General features: G+C 37.2%; 1 protein-coding gene across 1 annotated transcript; it reads left to right on the forward strand.

Annotated features, from left to right (window-relative positions):
• TARS1 (threonyl-tRNA synthetase 1) lies at positions 1-25,987 on the forward strand. The gene is made up of 19 exons (XM_032415321.1): positions 1-177; positions 4,647-4,727; positions 6,511-6,701; positions 10,614-10,737; positions 12,456-12,577; positions 13,066-13,183; positions 13,450-13,514; positions 13,603-13,681; positions 14,439-14,585; positions 15,723-15,821; positions 16,959-17,125; positions 18,301-18,463; positions 18,559-18,696; positions 19,378-19,455; positions 19,620-19,720; positions 19,809-19,913; positions 21,888-21,960; positions 24,474-24,588; positions 25,582-25,987. The coding sequence occupies exons 1-19, from the start codon at positions 121-123 to the stop codon at positions 25,728-25,730; spliced, it is 2,172 nt and encodes a 723-aa protein (XP_032271212.1). The 5' UTR covers positions 1-120; the 3' UTR covers positions 25,731-25,987.
• The last annotated feature ends 1,681 nt before the right edge of the window (positions 25,988-27,668 follow it).

Raw genomic sequence — 27,668 nt, forward strand, 5'->3', positions numbered from 1 at the left:
TCCGGGCCACGTGGCGCAAGCGCAGTGTTCCTGGGGTCCCAGCCCGCTTCTGACTGGCTTCGGCTCTCCTGTCTTCCAGATCGTCGCTTTTGGGTTCCGTCTTTCCTTTGTGGTTTGTTGATGTCGGAGGAGAAGGACAGGAGCCCTTCAGGGAAGATGGGAGGCGAGGAGAAGTCGGTGAGCGAACTGAGTGGGTCCCGGAAGCAGGCTGGGGCTCTGCTTGGTGTCCCCGGTGCCCAACCAGGCAGGAAGAAGGAAGCGGCCCGGCCCGCGTGGGACCCGAGGGGGACGATGGAGCTCCTGGACGAGCCAGAGCCTCTTTTGGGCAGAGACTGTCCATTTATAAAGTAGGGCGGGGCCTTGCAGGTCATCTCTAGGTCCATCCTCTTTTAGCAGATGAAGAAACTGAGACCCTGAGAGAGGGACTAGCTTAGAGCCAGACATCTAATTAGAAGCCGAGACAGAATTAGAATCTAGGACTCGGGACTCCCAGAGTAATGTTTTTTACTCACTTTAGGCGGGAAGAACATTGCAGAACCTCATTTAATCCTAAAACGTTGTAGGAGTAACGAGCTTCAGTTTAAGGGAGGGAAAAGCGAATCCCCGAGATCTGACCCAACTTACCCAAGTTTGGGTGGTTTATAATAAGTAAGTGGTAGAGGCCGGGTGACCCCAGTTGACAAACCTTAGAGAGGTTACACACTTCCCCTGCCTGGTGCTGTAGACATGCCTTATCACATTCACACCTGCTGATCATTTCATCTTTGAACTCTCCCTTTGGTGTCATCCATTCCTTAGGAACAACTCCCAGGTCACTTTCACACCACCAGAATGAGAATTTTTTTTTTTTTTTTATGATCAGCAAATGTCAGGTATTCATTTTGCCAGGCACTGCTGGAAGATGAAGCTAGGCAGATGAAAAAGACCTAGTGCCTGACATCTAGGACTTTACAGCCTGGTGTGTGAGGCAGGAAAATAGTCATTGTGCAGTGTGATCAACCCTATGGGAATACAGAAAGAGGGAGTGCCTAACCCTGCTTGGGCAGGGCTCCTTTGAGTCCAGTTAGGAAGTACGAGTCTAAGTTCACTAGGTAAACCAGGCAGGGCAGTGCTTCCACAGGTAAAGGTAGCAAGGGCAGTGAAAAGGCACACCCAAAGTGTCTGTGAGGTTGCTTGCAAGGGATCAGCCTGAAGGGGGGGGAGCTAGAGCTCTTAGAAGGATTTCAGGAGATACTTGAAATTGTGATCTACAGGAGAAAGTTCTTAAGCAGGAAAATGATAGATGTGGATTGTAGTTTTTAAAGATCATTCTGGCATTGGGATGGAAGGTATGTTAGAAAGAGGTGAGGCCATAAGCAGGATGCTGTTGCAGTAGTCCAAGTGAGGAGTGGTGATGTCTTAAGCTAAAGCAGCCTCAACCCTAACTCTCTGAAAAGATAAATCACATAGAAGCCACAATTTTCTCAGTAAAATGAAGATGTCCTCTAACTCAGGAATAGAATGGGGAAAATTCATATGTGCACATTCTAAACCGTATAAATCAAATTTAAGGTGATAAATGGTGCCTATTCATAGAGTTTTCTCTGTTTATATTTTTTCACTTAAAAATGGTATCTCTATTGTTTTGTAACTTGTTTACTTTTTTTGCTTAATAGTCTATAGTCAACAACTTTCCATGTCCACAAATACTATGTTATGCCATTCTTAATTGAAGGTGATGTAGAGCTAACAAATACATGATTTCTCTCTTCTGTAATAATTATGCAATACCTAATATTTATTGAATGCTAACTGTGGATCTGGTACTATATTATACATTACATGCATTAACTCAACGTTTTCAATCCTTACATAACTATGAAGAAGGTTCTGTTACTATTCTCATTATACAGATGAGGAAATAGGCAAAGAATAAGTAAGTACCTTGCTCCAACCCAATATTCTGTAACAGTACTCATAGCTCTGGTGCTGTCCTGCCTCCTGTCCCCTGCCGAGAAATGAGTCAGGGACAGATACTACATCAAACTATTGGACTTCAGGACTAGACCAGCTGTCCCAGTCTCTGGGGTTGAATTTAATTACACTACACTCTGTAGGTACTTTTCCTTCAACTCCTAAATATCCCTGAGGAAGGTAATTCTGTAGCTTCCTTTCACAGTCCCAACTGTGTTCCAACTTTTGGATTGAAATTTTAGATTGCTTATACATAGATACACAATGCATAAATTCACATATTTTTGTTCTGTTTTTGTTGGAAATAGAGAACAGTTGCCCAGCATCTTCCTAATTGTTGTAGTAAAGATGGGATGGAGCTTAGGGTTCTAGAGAAACCTGTTTCAATGTCCTGGCTCTACTACTTACTAGCTGTATACAGATAGGCAAAATACTTTACCCTCCTTGGGCCCGTATTCTCATTTATTAAAAAAGAGGTATTTAGAACACAGAAAACCTTTCTGTTAATTTTCACCTTCTTTTCCACTACTCCTGTTCATTTGGCAGATATCCATATGACCAAAGCCAAAAACATACACTCCGAAAAGTAGAAGTGTCTCATTCTTTTTCCATTTTAAACCTGCACACATCTGCAATTAAATTTCATCCCTCTTACCAGAGATACTTGACTAGTTGCATCATTTCTACAGTAGAGCAAAGGCATGTAGAGAATCTTGTAACCCTGTTGGTTAGTGCTTTATTGATTAGAATAGGCTTAAGTTATGTTAATTATTTATCTATTGACTATAAATGAACCTGAAAAGTTTGTGAAATCCAGAATCCCAGAGTGGGAAAAGTTTTAGCTCAGCTTGAAATTGGAAGTCATATATTTTTTAATTTAGTTTAATTTTTAAATTATACAAGTAATACATTTGAAAATGTCTGACTGTTAAATGGATAAATAATGGAATATTATTTGGCATTAAAAAAAAGAATGAAGTACTGATATATGTAACATGAATGATCTTGAAATCATGCTAAGTGAAAGAAACCAGTCACAAAAGACCACATATTGTATGCTTCCATTTATATGAAGTGCCTGGAATAGGCAAATATATAGAAACAGTAGATCAGTGGTTGCCAGGGGCTGGGGAGAAGAGAAAATGGAGTGACTGCTAATGGATACAGTGTTTCCTTTTGGGGTGATGAAAATGTTTTAAAATTGATCTTGGTGATGGTTGAGTGAATACATTAAAAACCACTGTATTGTGTACTTTATATGGGTGAATTGTATGGTGTAGGAAAATATCTCAATAAAACTGCTAGAAAAAAAAAAGACCACAAACATATAGAAAGCTATAATAAAGTCCCCCCTTCTTATTCCCAGTTCTACCCTCAAAACTCCTTCACTGCTGATCATCACTTCCCTCCTTAGGGTGGACCACTGTCGGCACCTGATTGGGTATCTTTCCTGTGACTTAATGTGTGAACCTAGAAAAATCATCTAGTTTTTTCCCATTTAATTATATGTGTAAAATGGGAATGATAATAATGTCAATCTCACAGGGTTGCCAAGAAATAGATGCGATTGTTTGTGGGGAACTTTGTACATTGTAAAACTTCTTGTAGTGCAATTTGCTTTAGAATGTTTCTGTCTGAGCAGTGAAGTAAAGAATTCATTTCTGTGAAGATACTCTTCACAGTATCCCATAATGAATTTCAGGGTTTCTTGACCTTGTGAACTGGATAATTCTCTGTTTGGGGAGGCTGACCTGTGCATTGTGGGATGTTTAGTAACATCCCTGGTCTCTAGCCACTGTATGCCAGTTGCCCCCCCCCCCCCCCCCCAGTTGTGACAACCAGTATCAGCAGATATTGCCAGGTATCCGCTAGGGGGCAAAATTTCTTCTGGTTGACAACCACCAGTGTAGACCAACTCTACACTGGTTGCCTTTTTGCACAGGACTTACTACTTTAAAACTTTCTATGCCTTCATGTACTTCTAATTAAAGTCCACATTCCTTATGGTAACCCCATAACCTTTAGTATTTGCTTCTGTCTAAGCCCTAGTCTGTCTTAACTGACATGATTTCTTAAAACAATCTGTTTTTGTCAGCCTGGTTTTGTCATTCTCTCCCATTTTTTTCTCATTCTCTGTCTCAACATTTCCAACAATTTATTTCCTCCATTCTCAAAACCCAGCCTGTTGAAATCTTCATCCTTTAAAGTCAGTTGTCCTAACTTATTTAACATCTAACCATAGTGCTGCAGCTGTGTTCTTTCCTTCTCTGGGAGTTTCTCACGTGTGTGCCTCAGTTTCCCTGGAGAGATTAAGTTTGCACATCTAAAACATTAGATTTTTTTTTCTGCAAATACTATTACTGAATAAATTGCATGCTTTTTTGTGGCCATATACTGAGTATATGTCCAGGCAAACCTGAAGTGAGAATCACAGGACAAGCAAAGTAAACGAAATCGGAGGACTTGAATGTTATCAGGTTACTCCTCTCTACTTTTTTAAGACTTGTCCTTATTGCAACTTGTTAATTTGTCTTTGACAGTGGTGAAATCTTCTAGTCTTTCAAAATCAGATTTACTCCCCCCCCGCCTTTTTTTTAAATACATGCTAAAATTCCTCAGTTTTCTGGGTACAGCATGAAGGGGTGTCAAATTAGAGTAAAATATAAAATCTTATTTCTTCTTTGCTTATATAGGTAGGTGCTGGGGAGGAGAAGCGAAAGGAAGGAGGCAAGAAGAAGAACAAAGAAGGATCTGGAGACGGAGGCCGAGCAGAGGTGAATGTTTTAGAGCCCTCTTATCAAAGATTGACAGGTGGCAGGAGCTGTCTCAGACTTACTCTGTATGAGATTGTAATGGTTTACATGGCACTAGGTGGAACACTCGGAGAAGAATTAGGAAAGTCAGGGTGGAAAAAGATTTGCAGCTATTTATTATTGAAAAAGGAAAACAACATTGAAGTACAATTGCAAGACGATCTTTGGGATTAGATTTGGAAAAAAAAGAGGAAAAAAGTTGGAAAGAAGGGGATTGGTAATTACTCAGTTGCCAGATTGGATGCCAGCTGTCTGATCATTTCATTCAGTGAGATATTAAGAGGTAGAGACTTGATGTTTAAGTTTACACTGAATGCAACAGAAACCAGAGAGGGCCCAATTCCTTGACCCATCACACTGTTTCCACAAGGACTTGCCACTAGGGTTTGGTTTTGAGCCAGATAGATCTCCTTGAGGCCTCTCCATTGTAAAGAAAATGCTTACAGTTCCCCCAGCTCACACTGAGAGGAGGTAGCATTTCAAAAGTCAGCCCAGAATCAACCTGATTTCTGGGTATTCTGCTTTAGGAGGCAGTTAAGCTCGTCTTCCCACTTTGTTTTTGAAGTTGAACTGCTGTGAACCACGTTTCAGTTTTTGCTTTAGTCATTGCATTTTATTAGAGACTCCTTAGAAAACTACCAGGATGCAGAAGCACAAAGGAGCAGGCTTTGTAGAAGTGTCCTGTAGCACGTAAACTGGCTTTACAGAGCTGCTCTTACGAATGCTGCGTTGGTAAATTTCTAGTGAAGGGTCATTTCATTTACTGAAGGGTCATTTTGTAGGTGATCAGGAACTAAGTGTTGCTTACAGCCCTACCTAACCACTTCTCTTAGGTTTTGTCCATTTAGTCCACTGTAATTGTGGGGGAAATTGTTGATTGTGAATTTTAAAATTTGCAAGTAAATAGAAAAATGTGTACGTTTCCTCGTCTGTTTTTCATGCTTTCAGTACAGTGGTACGTGTTATTCCGTCACAGCTTGAGAATTAGCCTGCAAAGAGGAAACAAAAGGTGCAACTAAAGGACCCTTCTGATTAGAGTATTTTAAGTACAAAATGTGACCATATGTGTCTTAAATGATCTGTCTGGAAAAAAGTTCACAGTGAGCTGTCTAAGACCTTTCCTCCTCCTCTCTGCTCCTCTGATCACTTGTGTACTTGTCTTACCTCCCTTCTCAGGGCAATGTGCAGGTATTATTCTCTTTGAATTCAGAGGGAATTTTCTGTGAATGGGAGCCCGTAAGTCAAATGAATTCATAGTTGGTTAGTTAAGAATTGTAAGTGAACGTATAGTCTGACCAGCTGTACAGACCATCCCTTGAACAAGATTGAAACAAAATGGAAAAACCATTTTATTTCTAGTATTGTTTATAGCTGTATGTGTCATTTGATTAGAAAAGACCTTCAGAGAATGTCTTAAAGGAAAAAAATCACCTTATGCAAATAGCAAATGGTAATAATTGTCCATTTAAGATATTAACAGCCCACGTGTCTGTTGTTACTTGTATTTTTCTATTTTTTAAAAAATTCTTATAGTAAAAATTATAAGAAGACAGCATTTAATTCTTTTTCTTACCTTAATTTAGGACATGATTAAGCCAGTGCTTAGTGATCTGGGCAATCCATTTACCGTGTTGCATTAGTAATCATAATTTTTGTATTGTCTGTTTTTATTATTTCTTTCTTTTTTCTAAAGAGGAAAGCAAGTATTTACTGATCATTTATTTCCTCATTTGTTGTCTTGCAGTTGAATCCTTGGCCTGAATATATTAACACACGTCTTGAGATGTATAATAAACTAAAAGCAGAGCATGATTCCATTCTGGCAGAGAAGGCAGAAAAAGATAGCAAGCTGATTAAAGTCACTCTGCCTGATGGTAAACAGGTCAATGCAGAATCCTGGAAAACTACACCATATCAAATTGCTTGTGGAATTAGGTATAAGCTACACCTATCTTGACCTTCTGTTGTTTGTAACTAAATTTTTTTATTGTAAAGTTTTATCTTCATAATATTTTTATGTTACTGTTTGTATTTTTAATGTTTAATTTATATTATTTGGGATTTTAAAAAATCAAAATGATGTGGAGCTCTATACTCAAGATTCAAAGTTAAAGGGGCGCCTGGGTGGCTCAGCTGGTTAAGTGTCTGCCTTCGGCTTAGGTCATGAGCCCAGGGTCCTGGGATTGAGCCCTGCGTCGGGCTTGAGCCCTGCGTCGGGCTTGAGCAGGGAGCCTGCTGCTTCTCCCTCTGCCTGCTGCTCCCCCTGCTCATGTGTGCCTGCGTGCTCTCTCTCTCTCTCTCAAATAAATAAAATCTTTAAAAAAAGTCATGGCCTTTGAGCCATGAATCTTTATTGTGTCATGGACACTAGTTAGTACTTTTTACAAAGAAAATGGAGTGTTTCAGTTAATTTGACCATTGCTTCTACCTAAGGTACTCCTTTGAAAAAAAAGATTCAAAGTTAATTTTTGAGAGAGTCCACTTTGGTCTTATTTTACAAAGGATTTTATATTATTAGTTCTTCCACTTTGATTGTAAATATCACAAAACCAAGTAGACAGTGTTTCACTTATTTTGACTTAAATGTCTGTTTTGAAGTTAAAAATGAAGGTAGAACATCTCACATGGGGACGTTAAGAAGCTAATATAGGACACGTGAAAATAATGTACTATTTTTAATAAATCCAAAGGACCATGTCTGATCTTAAAACTTGTATTGGGTTGAGAGAAATAACTGAGAATTAGATGCATACTTTGTAGTAGAGTCAAGCTTTCTTACTCTGATATGATTGGGATTAATAGTTGTTTATAGGAAATGATAAAGATGGGAAAGCATAAATTGATGTACATATCTAACACCAGGTGTTGGCAAACTGTGGTCATAGCCTACTTCTGTACAGCCCAAGAGCTAAGCATGGTTCTTAAATGGTTTGAAAAAAAAAAAGAAAGAAAACTAAGATATGACAGAGACCATGTATGGTCCAGGCTGAAATATTTAGCCCTTTACAGAAAGAGTTTGCCAACTTCTGTCTTAAACATTTTAATTTAAAACATGTAAATATATATTCACTATATCTTTCGCTCTATATATGTAATTATTTCTAATTTATTTTTATTATCTAATTATATGTTGATTTGAACCACCTGCAATCACCATGCGACTGTCAAAAATGGTTGATTATTGGGCGCCTGGGTGGCTCAGTTGGTTAAGCGACTGCCTTCGGCTCAGGTCATGATCCTGGAGTCCCTGGATCGAGTCCCGCATCGGGCTCCCTGCTCGGCAGGGAGCCTGCTTCTCCCTATGACCCTCACCCCTCTCATGTGCTCTCTCTCTCTCATTCTCTCTGTCTCAAATAAATAAATAAAAAATTTAAAAAAAAAAAAAAAAAAAAAAATGGTTGATTATCATCAACTTCATATTGTTGGACCTAAGGCCTAAAACAAGTACATACAGAGGTTTGGGAACCAACCTAGCTGATTAGCAGTAAGCCCACTATGCAGCTGGTGAGCGTAGAAGCAGTTGGCCTTTGAGCCATGAATCTTTATTGTGTCATGGACACTAGTTAGTACTTTTTACAAAGAAAATGGAGTGTTTCAGTTAATTTGACCATTGCTTCTACCTAAGGTACTTCTATCTTACTCCAGAGGAAGTAAGAAGGAAATTGTAATATCAAGGTTTCCATGTGAGATCATAAATAACTGGATAGACCTCTAAATGAATAAGTTCAACCTTTCATTTTAGAGGTGACTTTCATGGGCATTTTGATTAAGGTAATCCTCCGTTGTTGCACACTGAGATTGTAGCTGTGTTGGTGTTAAAATTCAGGCTCCTATTAGTCCAGGAACTTTTTCTCTACATTCTACAATGTTGTCCTCCAGATTACATTGTAATTTTATCAAATAACCAATTAGAAAATATTTTTTTTGAGAACTACAAAATTTTACATAAAGCATTGATCTGCAAGTGAGGGTGCTTTAGGACATTTTTACAAAAGTACAGAATAAATTCTTGCTGTTGTGTGAAAAATTATAGCATGAGTAACAGACTGTTGAAAGGTTTGGATGGTAGTTGTGAATACAAAAGGGAAGAAAAAAGAAGGCGTGCTCCATGTGCTTCAAAAGGTTTTTCTTTGAAGTTTTGTTTTGTTTTAAATCTGAAAGTTTAATTACTTTATCCCTTCTTTGGAAAATTGAAATGATCTAATATGGTCTGTGCATATCTACATTTTCAAAGTAACTCTGCTGTTAGCAACTCAAGGCACTGTTTTGGACCCTGAGATAAAAGCCATTTTCTTCCCAAAGAATATGGAGAATATTAGTCACCTTTTGGCCAATTCTTTAATCTTCTGAAAACTTTTACACCAATATGATAAAATAGATTTCTCTCTGCCAGATCCATGTATGTCTTATGAAATGTGTATATTTTTTTCATTTTGTTGGCTTTATATGATCTCAGAAGGAAAGAAAACATTGGATGTAATCTGTTGGAAATTCAGTGAATTTGAAAATGGGATGGGAATTTATGGTTTACCTTCTGTTATAGTGCTGCCCTAAATCTCAAGTGGGGGAGGTTGTATGTACTTAGCTGTACTTATACAGAGTAAGAAGAGAACCATCCAACACTGCATGTCTAGCCAGCTGAAGCCTTCAGGTGGTAGATTTATTTAAGATTAACATTACAAAGACTGTAAACTTTTCCTTCAAAGTATAGAGTGCTGTCTGCTTTTGTTGAGTTGTCTAGGCTATTACAGACTGTTACTTCTCTAGCTACACATTCAGACCTGTAATCTGATTCATCTTACTCAGTTCTCTAGCTATGCAGCTTGCTGAACCTTTCTGGTTTTGGGGGTTTTTTTTAAAGATTTTTTATTTATTTATTTGACAGAGAGAGAGAGACAGTGAGAGAGGGAACACAAGCAGGGGGAGTGCGAGAGGGAGAAGTCGGCTCCCCACTGAGCAGGGAGCCCGATGCGGGGCTCGATCCCAGGACCCTGGAGTCGTGACCCGAGCCGAAGGCAGACGCTGAACAACTGAGCCACCCAGGCTCCTCTTCCTGAACCTTTCTTAACACACATCTCCCTCGTCCGGAATGCCACCTCCTCTCCTTTTCTGATCTTTCAGCCCCTCATTACTTTATCCTCAAAGCCTGTCCAGACTAATCTGACTTTTGCTGCTTTCCAGTCCTCAGAATTCCTGTGGCTGTTACACTTGGTGTGGTCTGATAGTGTGGTCTTAATCGCTTGGTGATAGTTTATATTGTGTACTCTGTGCTGTGTGTGTAAATGGCTTTTTAAATCCATATTATAAACAAGTTTTATTGACTAGTCCTTTATTTTACCTATATGCTTATTATAAATCATACCATCTTAGTCATTTACAGAATTTATTCTGTGGCTAGCATTACCTCACAGAAAAAATCTATTACAGATTTCAAGTAGGAGGAAGAGCAGAAGAGTTACTTAGTAGCCCCTCTTTTTCTTTTTTGGAGCCTAAATAGCTTGGCTTTGTGGAAAACTTTATTTGGAGAAATGAAAAGATTAATCAAACCACTGAAAATTGTTTATCACAGTTGTGTCTGCTTAAATAAGAGGCATTAAATGTAAAATAATAGTGTTCTGGATTTTTGGGATCCTCTAGTTATACTTGGGTACATTTTGGGGGTTGTTGCTTTTTCCATTTTATTTCAGAAAGCTATAATATACGTTATAAGTAATGTATGTAGTGTTAATATAAGATATATATAGCGTTTATTTTCCTATTCTTGCTCTCAGATTAAGTGTTGTACTACAAAAGAGTCTTTTTTACATTCTTTTGTTTATATATATGCTTGTGTGTATATTTTTTAAGTCAAGGCCTGGCTGACAACACTGTTATTGCTAAAGTGAATCAAGTTGTTTGGGATGTAGACCGTCCTCTGGAGGAAGATTGTACCTTGGAGCTTCTCAAATTTGAGGATGAGGAAGCTCAAGCGGTAAGTTTTTATTTAGTAGTCACTGAATTTCAAAATAAAGGTTCACATTTCCAGTGTCTTCCTGCTCCCACTGTCAGTGGGTTTAGAGTTTATTGGTGTCTCGTCATATTTGAAATCTTCATTTTATCTTTCATTTAGGGAGCAGCATAAAAGAGCTTGCCTTGTGTATTTAAGAAGTGAACATGAGGGGCGCTTGGGTGGCTCAGTTGGTTAAGCGACTGCCTTCAGCTCAGGTCATGATCCCAGGGTCCTGGGATCGAGTCCCACATCGGGCTCCCCCTGCTCTGCGGGGAGCCTGCTTCTCCCTCTGCCTCTGCCTGCCACTCCCCTTGCTTGTGCTCTCTCTCTCTCTGTCAAATAAATAAATAAAATCTTTAAAAAAAAAAAAAAAGAAGTGAACATGAATAAATTTATTTTCATTACTGGATACTTCAGTGAGAAAAGTGTTCTGGTAAAGCAAGTAAAAATTGCTTCTGCCCTGTCAGTCAACACTTAAGCAAGATATATAGATTTTACAAATAAAATTGAACAATTCTTTAAGCTACTCTCCTATTGGACAGTTAATTTCCAAATTTTCCTCATCTTAAAATGCAAATCTGCTTGAAAGCACTATAAAAATCAGCCTGCATTTGATGGCAAGGTTTTCTTATTTCCCCATGATAGTATACCATATAAAGGGAAATAAAATATTTTGTTTTATTATGATAGTTTATTTATGTATGTGTATCAGTGGTTTTCAGATGTATTCTGCATTCCTTAAGTTTTTAATGAAAATTTTAAAAATCATTTTGGTACCTTAACAAATCTTAAAAATATAGTTGTGGATATATTCTGACTCATCTACCAAGTATAGATGACCCCTGAACAATATGAGTTTGAGGTCTACTAATATACAGATTGTTTTTCTATAAATAAATATCTGTAAGTATTTTTTGATAAAGTAGATGTATTTTCCACATGATTTTCTTAATAACTTTTTTCTCTAGCTTTATTATAAGAATACAGTATATAATACATATATCATACAAAATATGTGTCAACTGACTATGTTATCAGTAAGGCTTCTGGTCCATAGTAGGCTACTAGTAGGTTTTTGGAGAGTCATGAGTTATACTGAGTTTTTGACTGCATGGAAGGTCAGCATCCCTAGCCACTGCATTGTCCAAGGGTCAGCTGTATTGCCATCAGATTTCAGTGTCCATGTTTGTCCTTGTGTTTTATAAATGAGTTGTGGGGACAAGTTACAACACCTTAATTGTTTGCGGCCAATAAGGAAAAAGAGAATGTAATTCTTAAGTAATGTCCCACATCTCAGTAAGGGCCACAGCATAGCACATGGGATGTGGGACATAGGCACATTGTCTCCAAAGACCCTGGGTCATTACAGTCAAGAAGACAGTCACTTTGTGAGTGGCAGTTGTTTTCAGGGAACAGAATCTATCCCTTGTAATTAATGATGCTAATTTGAATTTAATTAGTTTGGAAACAACTAAACCAGACGATCTCTAAGGTACAAAAGCAACTTAGTAATTAAAACCCTCTTAAATCATTTTGGCTCTGCATAGAATCACACCAAAGTTTATACATTTCTAAATTTAGATTTTTCATGTCTTGGGTTTATTTAGAGTAAATTTTATATATCTTTTTCAAGGCAGCCGTATTAATTGACAGCATATATGCCCAAACTCAGACCATCCCATTTTTCTTTGCATTTTCAGGTATATTGGCACTCAAGTGCTCACATCATGGGTGAAGCCATGGAAAGAGTCTATGGTGGATGTTTATGTTATGGTCCACCAATAGAAAATGGATTCTATTATGACATGTACCTTGAAGAAGGGTAAGTTATGTAACTGAATAAAAAATAAATAAATTCTGAATTACTCAAAGTCCATATATTATTTTTAAGGAGTTCTCAGTAAGGAAGGAATGATAACAGGCTTACTGCTTAATAGTCACCAAGTATTTCCACTATCAAAACTTGAAGTGTTGTAGTAACTTAGGAAGTGCTAGTAACTTATAAGAGCTCCTTTGTAGATCGATGGAGGTAGAACCCTAAGGTATGTTGGGAAATAAAGTGAAGCCGGTCATAGAGGTGGTGGAGGGAGGGTTCACTAGTGAGAAGTCTCCGTGATGACCAAGGTAGAAGCCACTGAAAATATAAAATATAACAATAATAATATCTAGTTTAAAATTCTAATATATGATGCAAGGGTCTATTTTTTTATATTAAAACTCTTCACGTTTTTTTTAAAGAAATACTCCTCCAAGCTACTATGTGAGTAGAATAGAATGGAAAGAGATTAATTATACTTCCTTTTCCTTCAGCGGTGTGTCCAGCAATGATTTCTCTTCTTTGGAGGCTTTATGTAAGAAAATCATTAAAGAAAAACAAGCCTTTGAAAGATTGGAAGTAAAGAAAGAAACTTTACTAGAAATGTTTAAGGTAAACTGAGCTGTAACATACAGCCTCCACTTCTGTGTCACTCTGTAATGTTACTTGAAGTTGTCACACTGGGGTTTAGTGTATTAAATTGAAGCCTGTTCTTTTCTTTAGAAAAATGTAACAGTGTTTTTAGAACATGAAGTATTGACATATTTATTTTCCTGCAATGCTTCGATAAGATGTATTTTGAGTTATATTTTAGCTGTAGTATTTAGAGATAAAAATTAAAGGAGGGTTTTTTACAAAACAATTTTTCCTGTTTTTAGTACAATAAGTTCAAATGCCGGATACTGAATGAAAAAGTGAATACTCCAACTACCACAGTCTATAGGTGAGAATGTCAGTTGTCATTAAATGTAACTAACTGGCATATATGTCATTTTAAGTCTTTGTTAAACTTCCTTTCTTTTTATCTCTAGGTGTGGCCCCTTGATAGATCTCTGTCGGGGTCCTCATGTCAGACACACCGGCAAAATTAAGACTTTGAAAATACACAAAGTAAGCCCTGTAACTTTAAAGACTATGTGAATGTATCTGTCTATCTGTGTATGTTTAAACTTCTCTTGGTTTATCTTTCTGCCTATTTTTCTCTTGCAAATATAAGGATGGATTTTTTCTCCTGCTAGTCACTGTCTTTTTTAAGTGACTAGTCTTTTTTAACTGAAAGTCTGAAGCTGTGACCATTCATCACCAGAGCACGTGGAGATGGAACTTTAGGGGATTCCCAAAACTCACACAGTCATGGTTTGAAGAGTTTTGAAACTTACTATTAGTGTGTGCTTTTGCTCTTTGTTTGTCTTAAGTAGTAATTATTTTATTTGTGCTTTTTAACTAAACTAGTCCTGCCAGTTTTTGCCAGTTCATAAATGTTTTATGGGTGATTATTCAAATGCACTTTAAATTATAAGAATAAATTGGGTCATTTCAAGATATTTTTTGTTGGTTTACTTTCCATTTTTACTTAATCTTCTTGTGGGAGATGCCCTTGCATCTCATGTTTGTGGAGTTGTGGTTTGAGTGGATGGTTGAGAGGGAGGTATTTTTGAGGGAATCAAACAGCCAGCTTTGTACCTTAGCTCGGCTTCAGAGCAACTGTGAGATGCTTAGTAAGTGTGCACCTTTTATACCATTTTTCTTGTCATAAGGACTACTATGAATTTGACTCATAGACCACTATAAGAAATAACATCTAGTTCGAAATAAGTGAGTTAGTAACAAATTTGAATATTGTTTCATGGTTAATCTTTGCTTTCAGAATTCCTCCACATACTGGGAAGGCAAAGCAGATATGGAGACTCTCCAGAGAATTTATGGCATTTCATTCCCAGATCCTAAAATGTTGAAAGAATGGGAGAAGTTCCAAGAGGAAGCTAAAAACCGAGATCATAGGAAAATTGGGAGGGTATGTTAAAAAAGAATGATAATGTTTCTAGACTGAATTTTCTTTATTTTTATTTGCAACTTAGTTGTATTAAGTACTAGGAATTTCCTTTTAAAAAGATGCTGTAGCTTTCCTGTATTGTGGTGTATCCTATATAATCCATAAATTACTTATCTTATTATTATCTTATTGTTATCTTACTTATTGTTTACTGTCTATATTATCTTTCTAGGATCTAGTGCTCAGTACCACCGAAATACTCATTTTAACTACTATTTTTATTAAGAACAGATACTGATGACCTAGTTTCCTGTAAAAGCAGCATAGCAGGGTTTCATAGAGCTGGGAGATACTTTGGAAATTTCCTGGTCTCACGGACTTCTTTTAAAGATGTGGAAACCAATTTCCCCTAGAATTAATCTTCTTGTTGCCCAAGGTGACATAGCAAGTCACCAGTGGATATTATGGTGTCATTTTCTTTATCCCTGTACCCCTCAGTGTTTTCTAAACTGGAAATTAGGTTTGATAAAAACATGACGTTTCTAAAATTGTGTTCACTCTGTGCCATCTCCTACCCTGCTCTCTCGGTGGCCTGAAATAAATTCCAGTGGTAAGGAAGCACCAACAGTTGGTGGGGCCCCTCCCTGAGAATTCTGGGCGTTTGGTGGGGGAGTGGTAAGCAAGAAGGTAGGAGGGTGTGCTGCTTTCACCAAAACCCAAAGTCAGGCAGCTTCATCTGTGTCTTCTCTTTCATTATCGCTGTCCTTTTCCTGGTCTCCTTCCTGCTGCTCCTACTTTAAAAAAAAAGAAAAAAGAAACAATATTCACATCTCAGAGCTTTGAGGAATTAAAACTGTGAGAGCTCCCACTGTGGATAGTTGAAAAGAACTAACCCCTGCTCCAGGTCATTCTTGGGTAAACTTGACTGGATTCCGGAATGTAACAGGCAGAGACCGTACTTAATGCTAAGCTATAAATCAGCTGCGATTCTATACTATTGAATTGTACACCAGAAAAGTTAACAGCGTTCTCTTTGATGTAGGAATGGCACACATTAAAATACGAGATATCATGGTCGTATTCTGGACTCAGGAACACTGAAGTTTATGTTGATGTTACGTGCATATATAAACATTCTTTTGCTTTTCTTTTACTCAGGACCAAGAACTATATTTCTTTCATGAACTCAGCCCTGGAAGTTGCTTTTTCCTGCCGAAGGGAGCATACATTTATAATACACTTATTGAATTCATCAGGGTAAACCATATTCATTATTTTCTTCTGTAAATTTAAGAAAAAAGTTGATTATATTAAATAAGGTCTACTAAAAGGAAAAAAACAATCTTGTATTTGAGAAGAAACATTTAAAGGAATAAAAATGCAAGTGTGAATTATCATAAAATGTTTAAAAAATTCCTTCCTCCTGGAGCACCTGGGTAGTTGTCCGTTAAGCATCCAGACTCTTGATCTCAGTTCAGGTCTTGATCCTCAGGGTCATGAGTTCAAGCCCCACATCAGGCTCCATGCTGGGCATGAAGCCTACTTAAAAAAAAAATTCCTTCCTCTTAATACATGACTTTGTCCTTATACGTGGGTATGTACACAACAGAGAAGCTGGTGAACTTAAAGTGGGAGCTCTGTATGCTCTTTGACCATTTATATTTTCCTCAAAAACAAGTTAGTCTTTACATTGCTTTTTTATTCTTTATAAAATAAGAAGTCTTTCAGGCTCAGGTTTGTAGGGAATAACACCACCACCATCTGCATACTCACCCCCTGATTTACCACACATGTGCACTGGGCTATATTTGCTTCAGATTTTTTTATTTAAGTGAAGTAATATGTGTAGAGTAACGAAAAAAGCTCCCTTTTAGGACCCCTTTTGATTCATTTCCCTCCTTTCCTAGAAGAAACTAGTATTTGAAGTTAGCATAGATTCATGTTATTTTATATCTACCCCATACATATGTACCCTAAATTATTTATGTGTTTGTATAGTTCAAATTTACATACGTGAAGTCTCATTGTGTATCAGTCTTCATAATGCAAAAAATCATAATATTTTAAAAATCCTGTTTATTTTCACTTGTTACTTACTCTCTTCTTTAACTACCACACTAGGCCCATTCCTTTATTGGTGGACACTGGTGTGATTTCTAATTTTCTCGTATTAGTGATTGTACGGTAGAGTAGCATTGTTTTGATAGGCCTCCTTATGTGTGTGCAGGAGTTTCTTCTTTCATATATACCTCCAAGTAGAATTTCTATATTATAACGTATGTGCATCTTGAATTTCACTAGATCCTAGTATAAAACTGCTCTTTAAATTTTACTCCCACCAGAAATAAGAACTTCTCTATTTCCTACATGTGTATTGTGTTTGTTTTCTAACAGAGCGAATATAGGAAACGAGGATTCCAGGAGGTGGTCACCCCAAACATCTACAACAGCCGACTCTGGATGACATCGGGCCACTGGCAGCACTATAGTGAGAACATGTTCTCCTTTGAGGTGGAGAAGGAGCTATTTGCTCTGAAACCCATGAACTGCCCCGGACACTGGTATTTAGCAGTTTTGAGTTCCTATTAAAGATTTTCCCATGCTGCAATTGGTCCTGGTTTGCTCTCCCTCCTTTGAAAGAATTTTTGTTTAAAACAAATTATGGAATCAGAAGAATATTTAAATGTAACTTTGTTGTGATATTATAACATCTTTCCTGCCGAGTTAGAGCCTCAGATATGTAGACATTCAAGAATGGCAGTGGGATAATAGCAGCGAAGAGGTAGAATATAAAACAGGTAGACTGAATGTGGGCATGGCCAGTTCTCTAGAATTTTTTTTTTCTTTTTCTTAAACATTTTTTTTTTTTTTTTTTTAAAGATTTTATTTATTTATTTGACAGAGAGAGAGACAGCGAGAGAGGGAACACAAGCAGGGGGAGTGGGAGAGGGAGAAGCAGGCTTCCCGCCGAGCAGGGAGCCCGATGCGGGGCTCGATCCCAGGACCCTGGGATCATGACCTGAGCTGAAGGCAGACGCTTAACGACTGAGCCACCCAGGCGCCCCTTAAACATGTTTTTTTAAAACCTGCTAATGAATTGACATACTTGGGAGATCTTCCTTGCTTTGCAGTTATTTCACTTTCTATCCTTGAAAGTTAGACGAAGAGTGACTTCAGGGGAATACTAGGGAGAGCGGTGGCTGCCGGTGGCTGTCAGTGGCTCAGTATCTCCAGCTCCGAGCAGCAAGGCCTCGAAGGTGACGGGGGAGGGGAATCTCCATAAGGGAACTGGGTTGTAAGTCAGGGGGCCAGCTGGCTTTGTTCTTAGTTTTCCCAGATTCTCTAAAGTTGCTGAAGCACCTTCAGACAGAACTGAAGCAGTTTTGGGAGTGACAAGAAGGCACAGTCTTTAGTTTCCAGTGTATTTAATGATTAGTATGGAGCTAAGATTTTTTTTTTTTAATATGAGCATTAAAGGCAGTCCTCAAATTAATGGAAATATTGAGCACAAGGATTTGACTCCAGACCCATGGGAATCAGTTTTTATTTTCTCTTAGTTGTGGATGTTTGTATTATAATTTATTTGCTATTTTATTCATGCAAGTGCTTACATTGTGGTATGAAGTGCAGAATTTGAGAAGTGTTGCTTGTATAGACAGCCTTTCATATATTAGAAAAGTAGTTTTATGCTTGTGAAATTAATTATCAGTGGGTTTTAATTTTCTTTTTTCTTCAGCCTTATGTTTGATCATCGGCCAAGATCCTGGCGAGAGTTGCCTCTGCGGATAGCTGATTTTGGGGTACTTCATAGGAATGAGTTGTCGGGAGCACTCACAGGACTTACGCGGGTACGAAGATTCCAACAGGATGATGCTCACATATTCTGTGCCATAGAGCAGGTATTACGAGATTCTGTGGGATAAAATAATTTGAAAGAATTGTGAAGAAAGTCAAGGAGAGTTACCACTGTCTTTTTTTTTTTTTTAATTTAAAGATTGAGGATGAAATAAAAGGTTGTTTGGATTTTCTACGTACAGTATATAGCATATTTGGATTTTCTTTTAAACTGAACCTGTCTACTCGCCCAGAAAAATTCCTTGGAGATATTGAAGTATGGAATCAAGCTGAGAAAGTAAGTTTTGTTTTTCAGCCTGCTTGAGTACTATTTGACTGAAATGAACTTGTTCCAAGAAACAAGGCTCTTTAAATGGCTAAAAGCAAGAGAAAATTGAAATGGTTCCTAGGTTTGAGCAAGCTAGTTTTTTTATGTATGATTTCATATTACAAATGGTTGAGTATTTTTTCAGTCATCAAGCTGTAACTTATAAAAGGGGGGAATTGGAGGAAGGTGGTCCAAAGATAAAAACTTTCAGTCATGAGAACAGCAGATACCAGGGACGTGATAGGCATCGTGATGACTTTAGCAGACACTGCTGTGTGATACACAGGAAGATTGGTCAGAGAGTAAATCCTGGGAGTTCTCATCACAGGGAGAACATGTTCTTCTTTTTTTCTTCTCTCTTTTCTTTTTATTGTGTCTGTGTGAAAAATGGATGTTCGCTGAATCTAACTGATAATCATTTTACAGTATAAATCAAACCATCGTGCTGTGCTTCTTAAACCTATACACTGATGAATTTCAGTTACTTCTCAGAAAAGGGGATTTGTATGTGAGTATGTTTAGGTGGACAGAATTCTAACACAGAAAATAGGGACCCAAGAAAGTAATTACTGTAGTTTTAGTCTTAGATCAGGCTGGAAGAAGGGAAGTTGCAGATGAACAAAAATAAAGATCATCTTGCTTTATCCTTAGCAACTTGAAAGCAGTCTGAATGAATTTGGTGAGAAGTGGGAGTTAAATCCTGGAGATGGAGCTTTTTATGGTCCAAAGGTCAGTATGAAAGTATATTTGAGTAATGTGATTTTTATTTTGGGGTGAAGAAGACATACTTTAAGTTAGAAAGAAAGAAAGCCAGTCTTGTTATAACTACTGAGTTGAGCTTTAATATAGACAGCATCTTAAAATAACCCAGTCTTTACGTTTTTACTTCTTAGATTGATATACAGATTAAAGACGCAATTGGTCGGTACCACCAGTGTGCAACAATCCAGTTGGATTTTCAGTTGCCCATCAGATTTAATCTCACTTTTGTAAGGTGAGTTTCTGGAGTCTGCTCTGAGTACTCGTCTTTAGGGGGATATAAAGGAATATGTAAAGTAAAATAATATTTTTTTCCTATGTAGCCATGATGGTGATGATAAGAAAAGGCCAGTGATTGTCCATAGAGCCATCTTGGGGTCAGTGGAAAGAATGATTGCTATCCTCACTGAAAACTTTGGCGGCAAATGGTAATTTTTGTCATTGTTTTTGTCTAGACAATGTAAATTGATTAAAAGAAATGTCTGCTGTCCAGTTTAGTTATGCAGTAGAAAAGGAGAATGATCTGATTGGTCATTTCTAATTAATGACAGGTGTTCACTAAGGAATCATAATCTAAACCCAAATTTTTGCTTTAAGAATAATTATTAGTAGTATTTTTATTTCAGAATTTGATTTGTTTGAATGTTATGTAATACTCTCTAATTGGGAGTTATTATACACTAAGAAGCACATTTGTTGCTTTGGGATTAATATGGTTTTGATGTTTCTGTCTGAGTAAACAAGAGTAGGCTTTGGGCTTACTTTGTTGAGGATTGCTGATCATAATAAGCAAGTATTTTGACATCCCTTAGAAGCCAATTACTTTTTTTTTTTAATTGATCTTACTTCGGGGGTTCTTTTTTTGTTTTATTTTATTATGTTATGTTAATCACCATACATTACATCATTAGTTTTTGATGTAGTGTTCCATGATTTGTACTCTGGTTTCTCTTCAGATCGTATAAATCTTTCGCCAATTACTTTTTAATTGAAAGTACAGACTCCAAACTGATCAACATTTTTTGTCTTGTTTCTACAAGATTATGCTTTTGCTGGCAGGATATGAGCACATGACTTCCTTTTTATTTTTAAGCAGTTTTGTCTGGGCCCACAATTTGTAAAGGCAGTTGAAAGCCACACAAGGTTATAAAACACCCATTTTGTAGAGTCTGCCATATTAATTGTATTGATAAAAAACTTTTGTAAAATGTTAATGTGTTTTACCTTACATATTGTAGTCATTTCAATTTTATTTCTAATTTGGTTCGTTCAGTCATTAAAGGGAGTTTCTCATACTTGTCAGTGAAATGAGATCATCTCTTTTCAGTTCTGTTTCACAAAATCAAATCAAATATGGAAAACACTCTACGTGGTTTCTAGAGACTAGGGCGATCCTCAGCTGATTGTTCTGTCAAACCTGTAATAGGTGGGAAACAGCCAGTTCGGGCAGAATTTAGTGCCTTTTCCCTGCTGTAATAAAACAACTGAAACTAGAGGACTGATTAAGAGAAACACTAGTCCTAATGTCTGCAGCATAGGGAGGATTTGACACCTGAAATACTGCACAGTAGAGTTACAAATGGTCAGTTTTTAATAAGAAGTGAAAACATAGGAGAACTTAGGGTAGTCAGGCTTGCAAGACTCCAGACATTATCAAACGAGGCGCTACAGGTGGCAGTCTGCCTTTCAAAAAAAAAGTGAAAACATTCATTTTTATCAAATACTGTCACCAGTTATCATTTATAATTTGCTAAATCCCGCAAAATGGATCTTGAATAACTGAAGGCATGGTCTGGTCCATGTCCCCCATGAAGAATAATTAATAAGAGAATGTTGAACAGTGAATCACTAAATGCAGTTCTTTCTTAGCCCCTCCGGCAGCTGGTGCGTGATGTTCTGTTTCCTGATACGGTGAGGTGCAAGGCATAGTCCCTGCCCTCAATGTGCTTTGCCATCTGCCTAGTAAATCAAACCTTAGTTACGGATCTTCCTGATTTAAGTTGCCCTCTCTGCTCCTGAATCCCCTCCCTTTAGTCTTTATTGGATATAAGGGGCAGGGGAGAGTTTTTTAAAGTGGCCCTTGGAGCGCCTGGGTGGCTCAGTCGGTTAAGCGTCTGCCTTCGGCTCAGGTCGTGATCCCAGGGTCCTGGGATTGAGCCCACATCGGGCTCCCTGCTCCACGGGAAGCCTGCTTCTCCCCCTCCCTCTGCCTGCCGCTCTGCCTACTTGTGCTCTCGATCTCTGTTAAATAAATAAATAAAAATCTTTAAAAAAATAAAAAAAAATAGATAAAGTGGCCCTTACATATTTTAGGAAGATACTGAAAAGCAGACAAGAAATGTGCCATCGTTTTTTAGGAAAGGACCCCAATCCACATTAAATATTTTTAATTTCTTCTAAAGGCCCTTCTGGCTGTCTCCTCGCCAGGTAATGGTAGTTCCAGTGGGACCAACATGTGATGAATATGCCCAAAAGGTAATCCTTAAATACAACTTTTCTTTCAATTTACTGTCTGCCACTTGGCTTTTTATATCTCATAAGATATACATATCCTTGGTAGATCAAGCCACTTGTGGTATAGAGAAATGTTCTTATTTCTGAACAGATTACATTACCTCTTTGATACTTTCCTACATGTTTCATGATCAGAAGACGTGATTTGGATAGTGTTTTAAATACACTTGTATATTTTAGTGTTTGTATGAGGAAATAATGCCCCAGTACGATACGTAATTTCAGATGCATGATGCAATTTAAGCTGCTCTTTGATCAAAGAATAATTTTGCTTCATGTTTGTAATGTAAATTTCTTCAATTATTTGCAAATTTTCTTTTACCTTAATGGTGTGCCAGACCCATGTTTTGCCCTACCCATTGAAAAATTACCTTACTAACAGATTTGTAAATATCCATTCATGCTTCACACCTTAAAGACTAGAACAGTCTGTTCTGTTAGAGGGACAATTCCATACTAAGGAATTTCAAATCGTTAAAAGTCGTGTTATAAATAATCATTGTTTCATAATTGCAAGCTGAAAGTAATAAATTGGCTAGTTAAAACAGATTTAAATATCAGGGAACAATATCATAACGTCAAAACCATCATGTTTCTAGATCATCAGAATAAATTGCACTCAGGTCTTAACTGTTTTTAAAAAAAATTCATGAACATTAGACCACCTGAAAAGCAAACCATTCAGACGTACTATATTTCTGTTACTGCGCACAATAGTTTTAGTTATAAATGATAAAAATCAGTTATGTCCCGTGCTTAATTGATTGTACTTTCTCTTATTTGCACTATGAAAGCTCACATGGTAGGAGAAAGGTCTGTAATTAAATAACTCATTTCTCAACTGTGACAATAGACTTACCCCCGTTCCGTCAGTGGTGGGGGTGGTATTTGGAGTTATGCAGGCATGGGGTTTTTGGTTCTATTGAGTGGACGCGTGGGGGAGCACTACTACTGATACTTAATGACTAGAGACCAGATGTGCTAAACAGCCTGTGATTATCCACTTCACCAGTTCCTGAGTAGTGCAACTCACATGCACACAAGGGCCCGTGTGAAGAAACTAAAACACTATGCTTTATTCTTTAAAATAGCTTACAGTTGAAAGTATAGTCTTATCCTGGCACCTGTAATAAACCGTGCAAGAACCCTTCTAAAATTTGCGTACTTAACAAAAATCCCTCTTGGTTAATGATCATGTAGACATAACAGCCTATTAGTGAAATAAAAATGGTTTATTCAGATCTTTTTGTCCTGTTAGTGGTAATTGGTTGTCAGGTAGATGTAAATTTTAATCTAGTTTAATTTAACTTAAAATTAATAAAATTTAACGTAGTGTTGCCTTTTTTTGGAAAGGAAAAATATTGAAAACATTGTTTACTGTTTAATATACAAAAACTTAAGATGGTAAAGTGGAGATGGTATTTTTGAGGGGAGAAAAAAGGCATGGAATAATAATCTCTAATGTAGATTGCCAACTTTAGATTCCTGGAAGTTTATTTCAAGAAATTCCAATTTGATCTTTGCCTCTGGCTCCTTCATTTAAGAAGGTTTCTTTTTGGGGCACCTGGGTCGCTCAGTCGGTTAAGCGTCTGACTCTTGATTTTGGCTCAGGTTCATGAGATCAAGCCCCGTGTCTGTTTAAGATTCTCTCTCTCCCTCTCCCTCTCCCTCTGCCCCTCCAACCCCCACCCCCACTTGCACGCTCTCTTAAAAAAATGCTTTTTTTTTTTTAATCAAAAAGAAAATACCTGTTCAGAAAGAAAAAAACTACTTTTTAGTATTTCTCAAACTTGATATTTTATTTTACATAAATTATTCTTGTAGAGTTCTATTTTTTTTTCTTATAGAGTTCTATTTAGCTTAGGTCCTATACACAAAGTTATTATTAAAGAAATAATTAGTGTTAAAAGACAATTTTATATGACTGTATTCCATTCTCTAGAAACACAAAAAGCTATTAAGATGGTTTGGGCCTATTGTTTGTGCTGTCAACGTTTCATATTAAAATGTTGCACACACAAATGACAGCAACAACTGAATTCCTGTTACCAGCTTGCTGCCTATTTGAGGGATCAGAAATATTACATTCTGTGTTAGATTGGACATCCATCATTATGTATTAATGTGGAGACTGATAAGCAATTTGTTTCTTGGCAACTATTTAGTGACCATAAGATATGTTTGCAAAAGGATTTTTTTCTTTTGTAAAGAACTGATTAAATTTAGCTGATTGCCTGAATTCTGATTTTTAAGGATTTTCTAAAATATTTACCTCTCAAAAGCAAAATATGTCATTTTAATTTTTGAAAATGTAGTCCCAAGTCACAGATTAATAACATATTCTTCAATATACCTACTAGCATTCCTTTTTTAATAATTGCATAACTATTCAAATCATATGTTAAATAAAATCATTTAAGATCAAAATATAATTCTTATTTTAGATCTGAAGAATTCTGTATCTGTTTAAATAGGTACGGCAACAATTCCATGATGCTAAATTCATGGTGGACATTGATCTGGATCCGGGCTGTACGTTAAATAAGAAGATCAGAAACGCACAGTTAGCACAATATAACTTCATCCTAGGTAAGAAAGGAAACTTACCAAAGAAAACCTGCCAAACCTTAGGAAAACACTGACGTCTTGAGACTTAATGAGAATTGTGTTCGTTAGTTTAGTTCTCTCTAATCCAGATTCTTACACTGTGAAGTTTGTTCATTTGTTGTAACAAAGGGAAATTTTGGTGTGAAAAAGAATAATGGTAAAGGTTTGTTTAAAAATCTTCTTTCCTTTATCTCCTATTCCTTCATATGGTAAGTTTTTATTAAGTTGACTGGATTAAGTGACTCAGTAAGTACAGTGGTTTGAAGCATTATGAAATGATAGATTTTTTTAAATGAAAAGATTTTTAAATTGGTCGCCCAACTATACATGGTCAACTGATGAACATTTTATTTTTATTTTATTTTATTTTATTTTGTTTTGTTTTGTTTTTAAATAGATTTTATTTTTTAGAGCACTTTAAGTTTGTAGCAGAATTGAGCGGAAAGGACAAAGTTATCCTGTACACCTCTTGCCCAAAACCGACACAGCCCCCTCACTACCAGTATCCCGCACCGAACTGGTAGACTTCTTACAAAGTCTGCAGTTTACAGCAGTGTTCACTGTTGGTTTTGTACATTCTATGGATTTGGACAAATATATAATGACATTTGTCCACCGTTACGGTTTCACTGCCCCCCCAAATTCTCTGTGCTCCACATACAAAACACTCTTCCTATCCACAGGAAACCACTGATTGTTTTTGTTTTTTTTTTTTTTTACTATTTCCATAGTTTCGCCTTTTCCGGAATGTCATATAGTCGGAATCAGTATGTAGCCTTTCTAGATTGGCTTCTTTCAGTGAGTAATAATGCATTTAAGTAAGATTCCTACATGTCTTTTCATGGCTTGATAGCTCATTTGAACATTTTAAAGAATCAGAAGCTACATGGTGGCTTCTGGGTCCTAGGATCATTTCTGTTCAAATGTTCAATAAAAATCCTGCCACCTAACAAAGCTTTGTGTCTTTTGTTTTAGTTATTGGTGAAAAAGAGAAAGCCAGTGACACCGTTAATATCCGTACAAGAGATAATAAGGTACATGGAGAGCGTACGATTTCTGAAACCATCGAGCGGCTACAGCAGCTCAAGCAGTCCCGCAGCAAACAGGCAGAAGAAGAATTCTAATGAAGAACTTGACCCAGATCGGCTCAGTGGGAAAGGATTCTGTAACATTAATTTTATACGCTAGAAAACATCAATTTATACCAAATTTGGAATAGTTCAGCAGAGTCTGCATAGGTGACTGCAGGATCAGCCTATTTTGTGACCCATACAGGTTTCAGACAACACGTATTTGAAGGAAGTAATTAAAAGACATTAAAGTGGGGCGCCTGAGTGGCTCAGTTGGTTAAGCGGCTGCCTTCGGCTCAGGTCATGATCCCAGCGTCCTGGGATCAAGTCCCATGTCGGGCTCCCCGCTCAGAGAGGAACCTGCTTCTCCCTCTGTCTCCTGGCTTGTGCTCTCACTCTCTCTCTGTCAAATAAATAAATAAAATATTTAAAAAAAAAAAAAAAAAAAGACATTAAAGTGATTGTATTTGTTAAATAAACACTGGAGCACTGGAAATAAAACATGAAGAATGCTTTAATGTAATGTGGGAGAATGTTTTTTTATAAATTTAATGAAGTTGAAAAACAAAAATTTTCAGATTTGATTAAAGTAAAGACCAGAATTGGATTATATTGTAAAAATAAAAACTTGAATTCATGTAAGTTTCAATGCTCTGTCCTTCACATACGCATACACCTGCCTGGAACAAATTGTGTGATTCAGTGATTATCTTTAATGTTTTTTAATACGTTGTCAGTTGGGAGGGAATGCTGTTCTCAGAGTGGGGGATGGGCTGGGTGCCCGCTTCTCAGGCATAGGAGGCATTTTTTTTTTTTAAGATTTTATTTATTTATTTGACAGAGCGAGAGACAGCGAGAGAGGGAACACAAGCAGGGGGAGTGGAAGAGGGAGACGCAGGCCTCCCGCCGAGCAGGGAGCCGGATGCGGGGCTCGATCCCAGGACCCTTGGGATCATGACCTGAGCCGAAGGCAGACACCCAACAACTGAGCCACCCATAGGAGGCATTTTTTAGGAGTGTCACTTCTTTTTGGATATGAACAATTAGAACGAACTATGGATCTAATATAAAGTAGATGTGCACAAATTTTTAAGATGAAGATGAGTTTTCAAAGAAATACATGTGGCTGGCAGACTGCTCTGGGCCATAGCATCCTGGTTATACAAATTCCTTATTCTCTCATAAGGAATAATTTTTTAATTTTTTACCGGTAAATGATGATTGGGAAAGTGCCACAAAATGAGTTCCTTGTGTGGACATATATTAATTCCTCTTTAATACAGTCATCTGGAAAAGGCAACAGCCTGTCAGTTCTCTAATAACCCCAGTAGCTTGTTTGGCAGGGTCACTTGAAAATGAAGTCATTTCGCATAGATTAATCCTTAAAAGAGAGAAGACCTCTAATCATAGGGATTTTTTTTTTCAGAACTTTATGATTAAGCCTTGCTTATAAACGTCTACGACGTAGCTTTTGACAGGTTTCTAATGAACTTTTATATGTATTTTGAGAACAATTATATATTTGAAACAAAACTTTACAATTCTAAGTCATAACACCAAAATTTCTGATTCATTTTAAAACCATGTATTTGATTTTTATTTCTTTACAATTCATACTATCTTAATTTGAATTTTTCTTCAGTTTGAAAAAGTTCATATCATAGAATCATTTCAGATGGTTTCCATAATAGTCCAAAAACCAACCTTGGTTTAGCTAGATTTTTTTTGGTACTTATTTTACACAAAGCAACAAATGGGTTATAAGGGATTTCCTTGAAGTGTTTAGAGAAGCTTTATAAACCTCTCAGAACTTAAGATATGAAAGTATAATAAAGGCACAGGTAGGTAGGACCGGGAGTCAAAGAATCCTCTTTGTAACTGACACCTTAGCCTTAGTCCTCAGTCCTCAGTTCTAGTGGAAACATTAGGGCACAACCCTGTAAGAGCTCTTGGAACTGGGCGCTTATCCCATCAAAGCTCTTAAGTCTGTAG

This window comes from Phoca vitulina, unplaced genomic scaffold (assembly GCF_004348235.1).
Source record: "Phoca vitulina isolate PV1807 unplaced genomic scaffold, GSC_HSeal_1.0 scaffold17, whole genome shotgun sequence".
NCBI classification, from domain to species: Eukaryota; Metazoa; Chordata; class Mammalia; order Carnivora; family Phocidae; genus Phoca; species Phoca vitulina.

Coding starts and splice junctions, on each gene's coding strand:
- TARS1 (XM_032415321.1), top strand. CDS start 121: ATGTCGGAGGAGAAGGACAGGAGCCCTTCAGGGAAGATGGGAGGCGAG. Junction 6,702..10,613: donor CAAATTGCTTGTGGAATTAG/GTATAAGCTACA, acceptor ATATTTTTTAAG/TCAAGGCCTGGCTGACAACA. Junction 18,464..18,558: donor TATTCTGTGCCATAGAGCAG/GTATTACGAGAT, acceptor TTTAATTTAAAG/ATTGAGGATGAAATAAAAGG.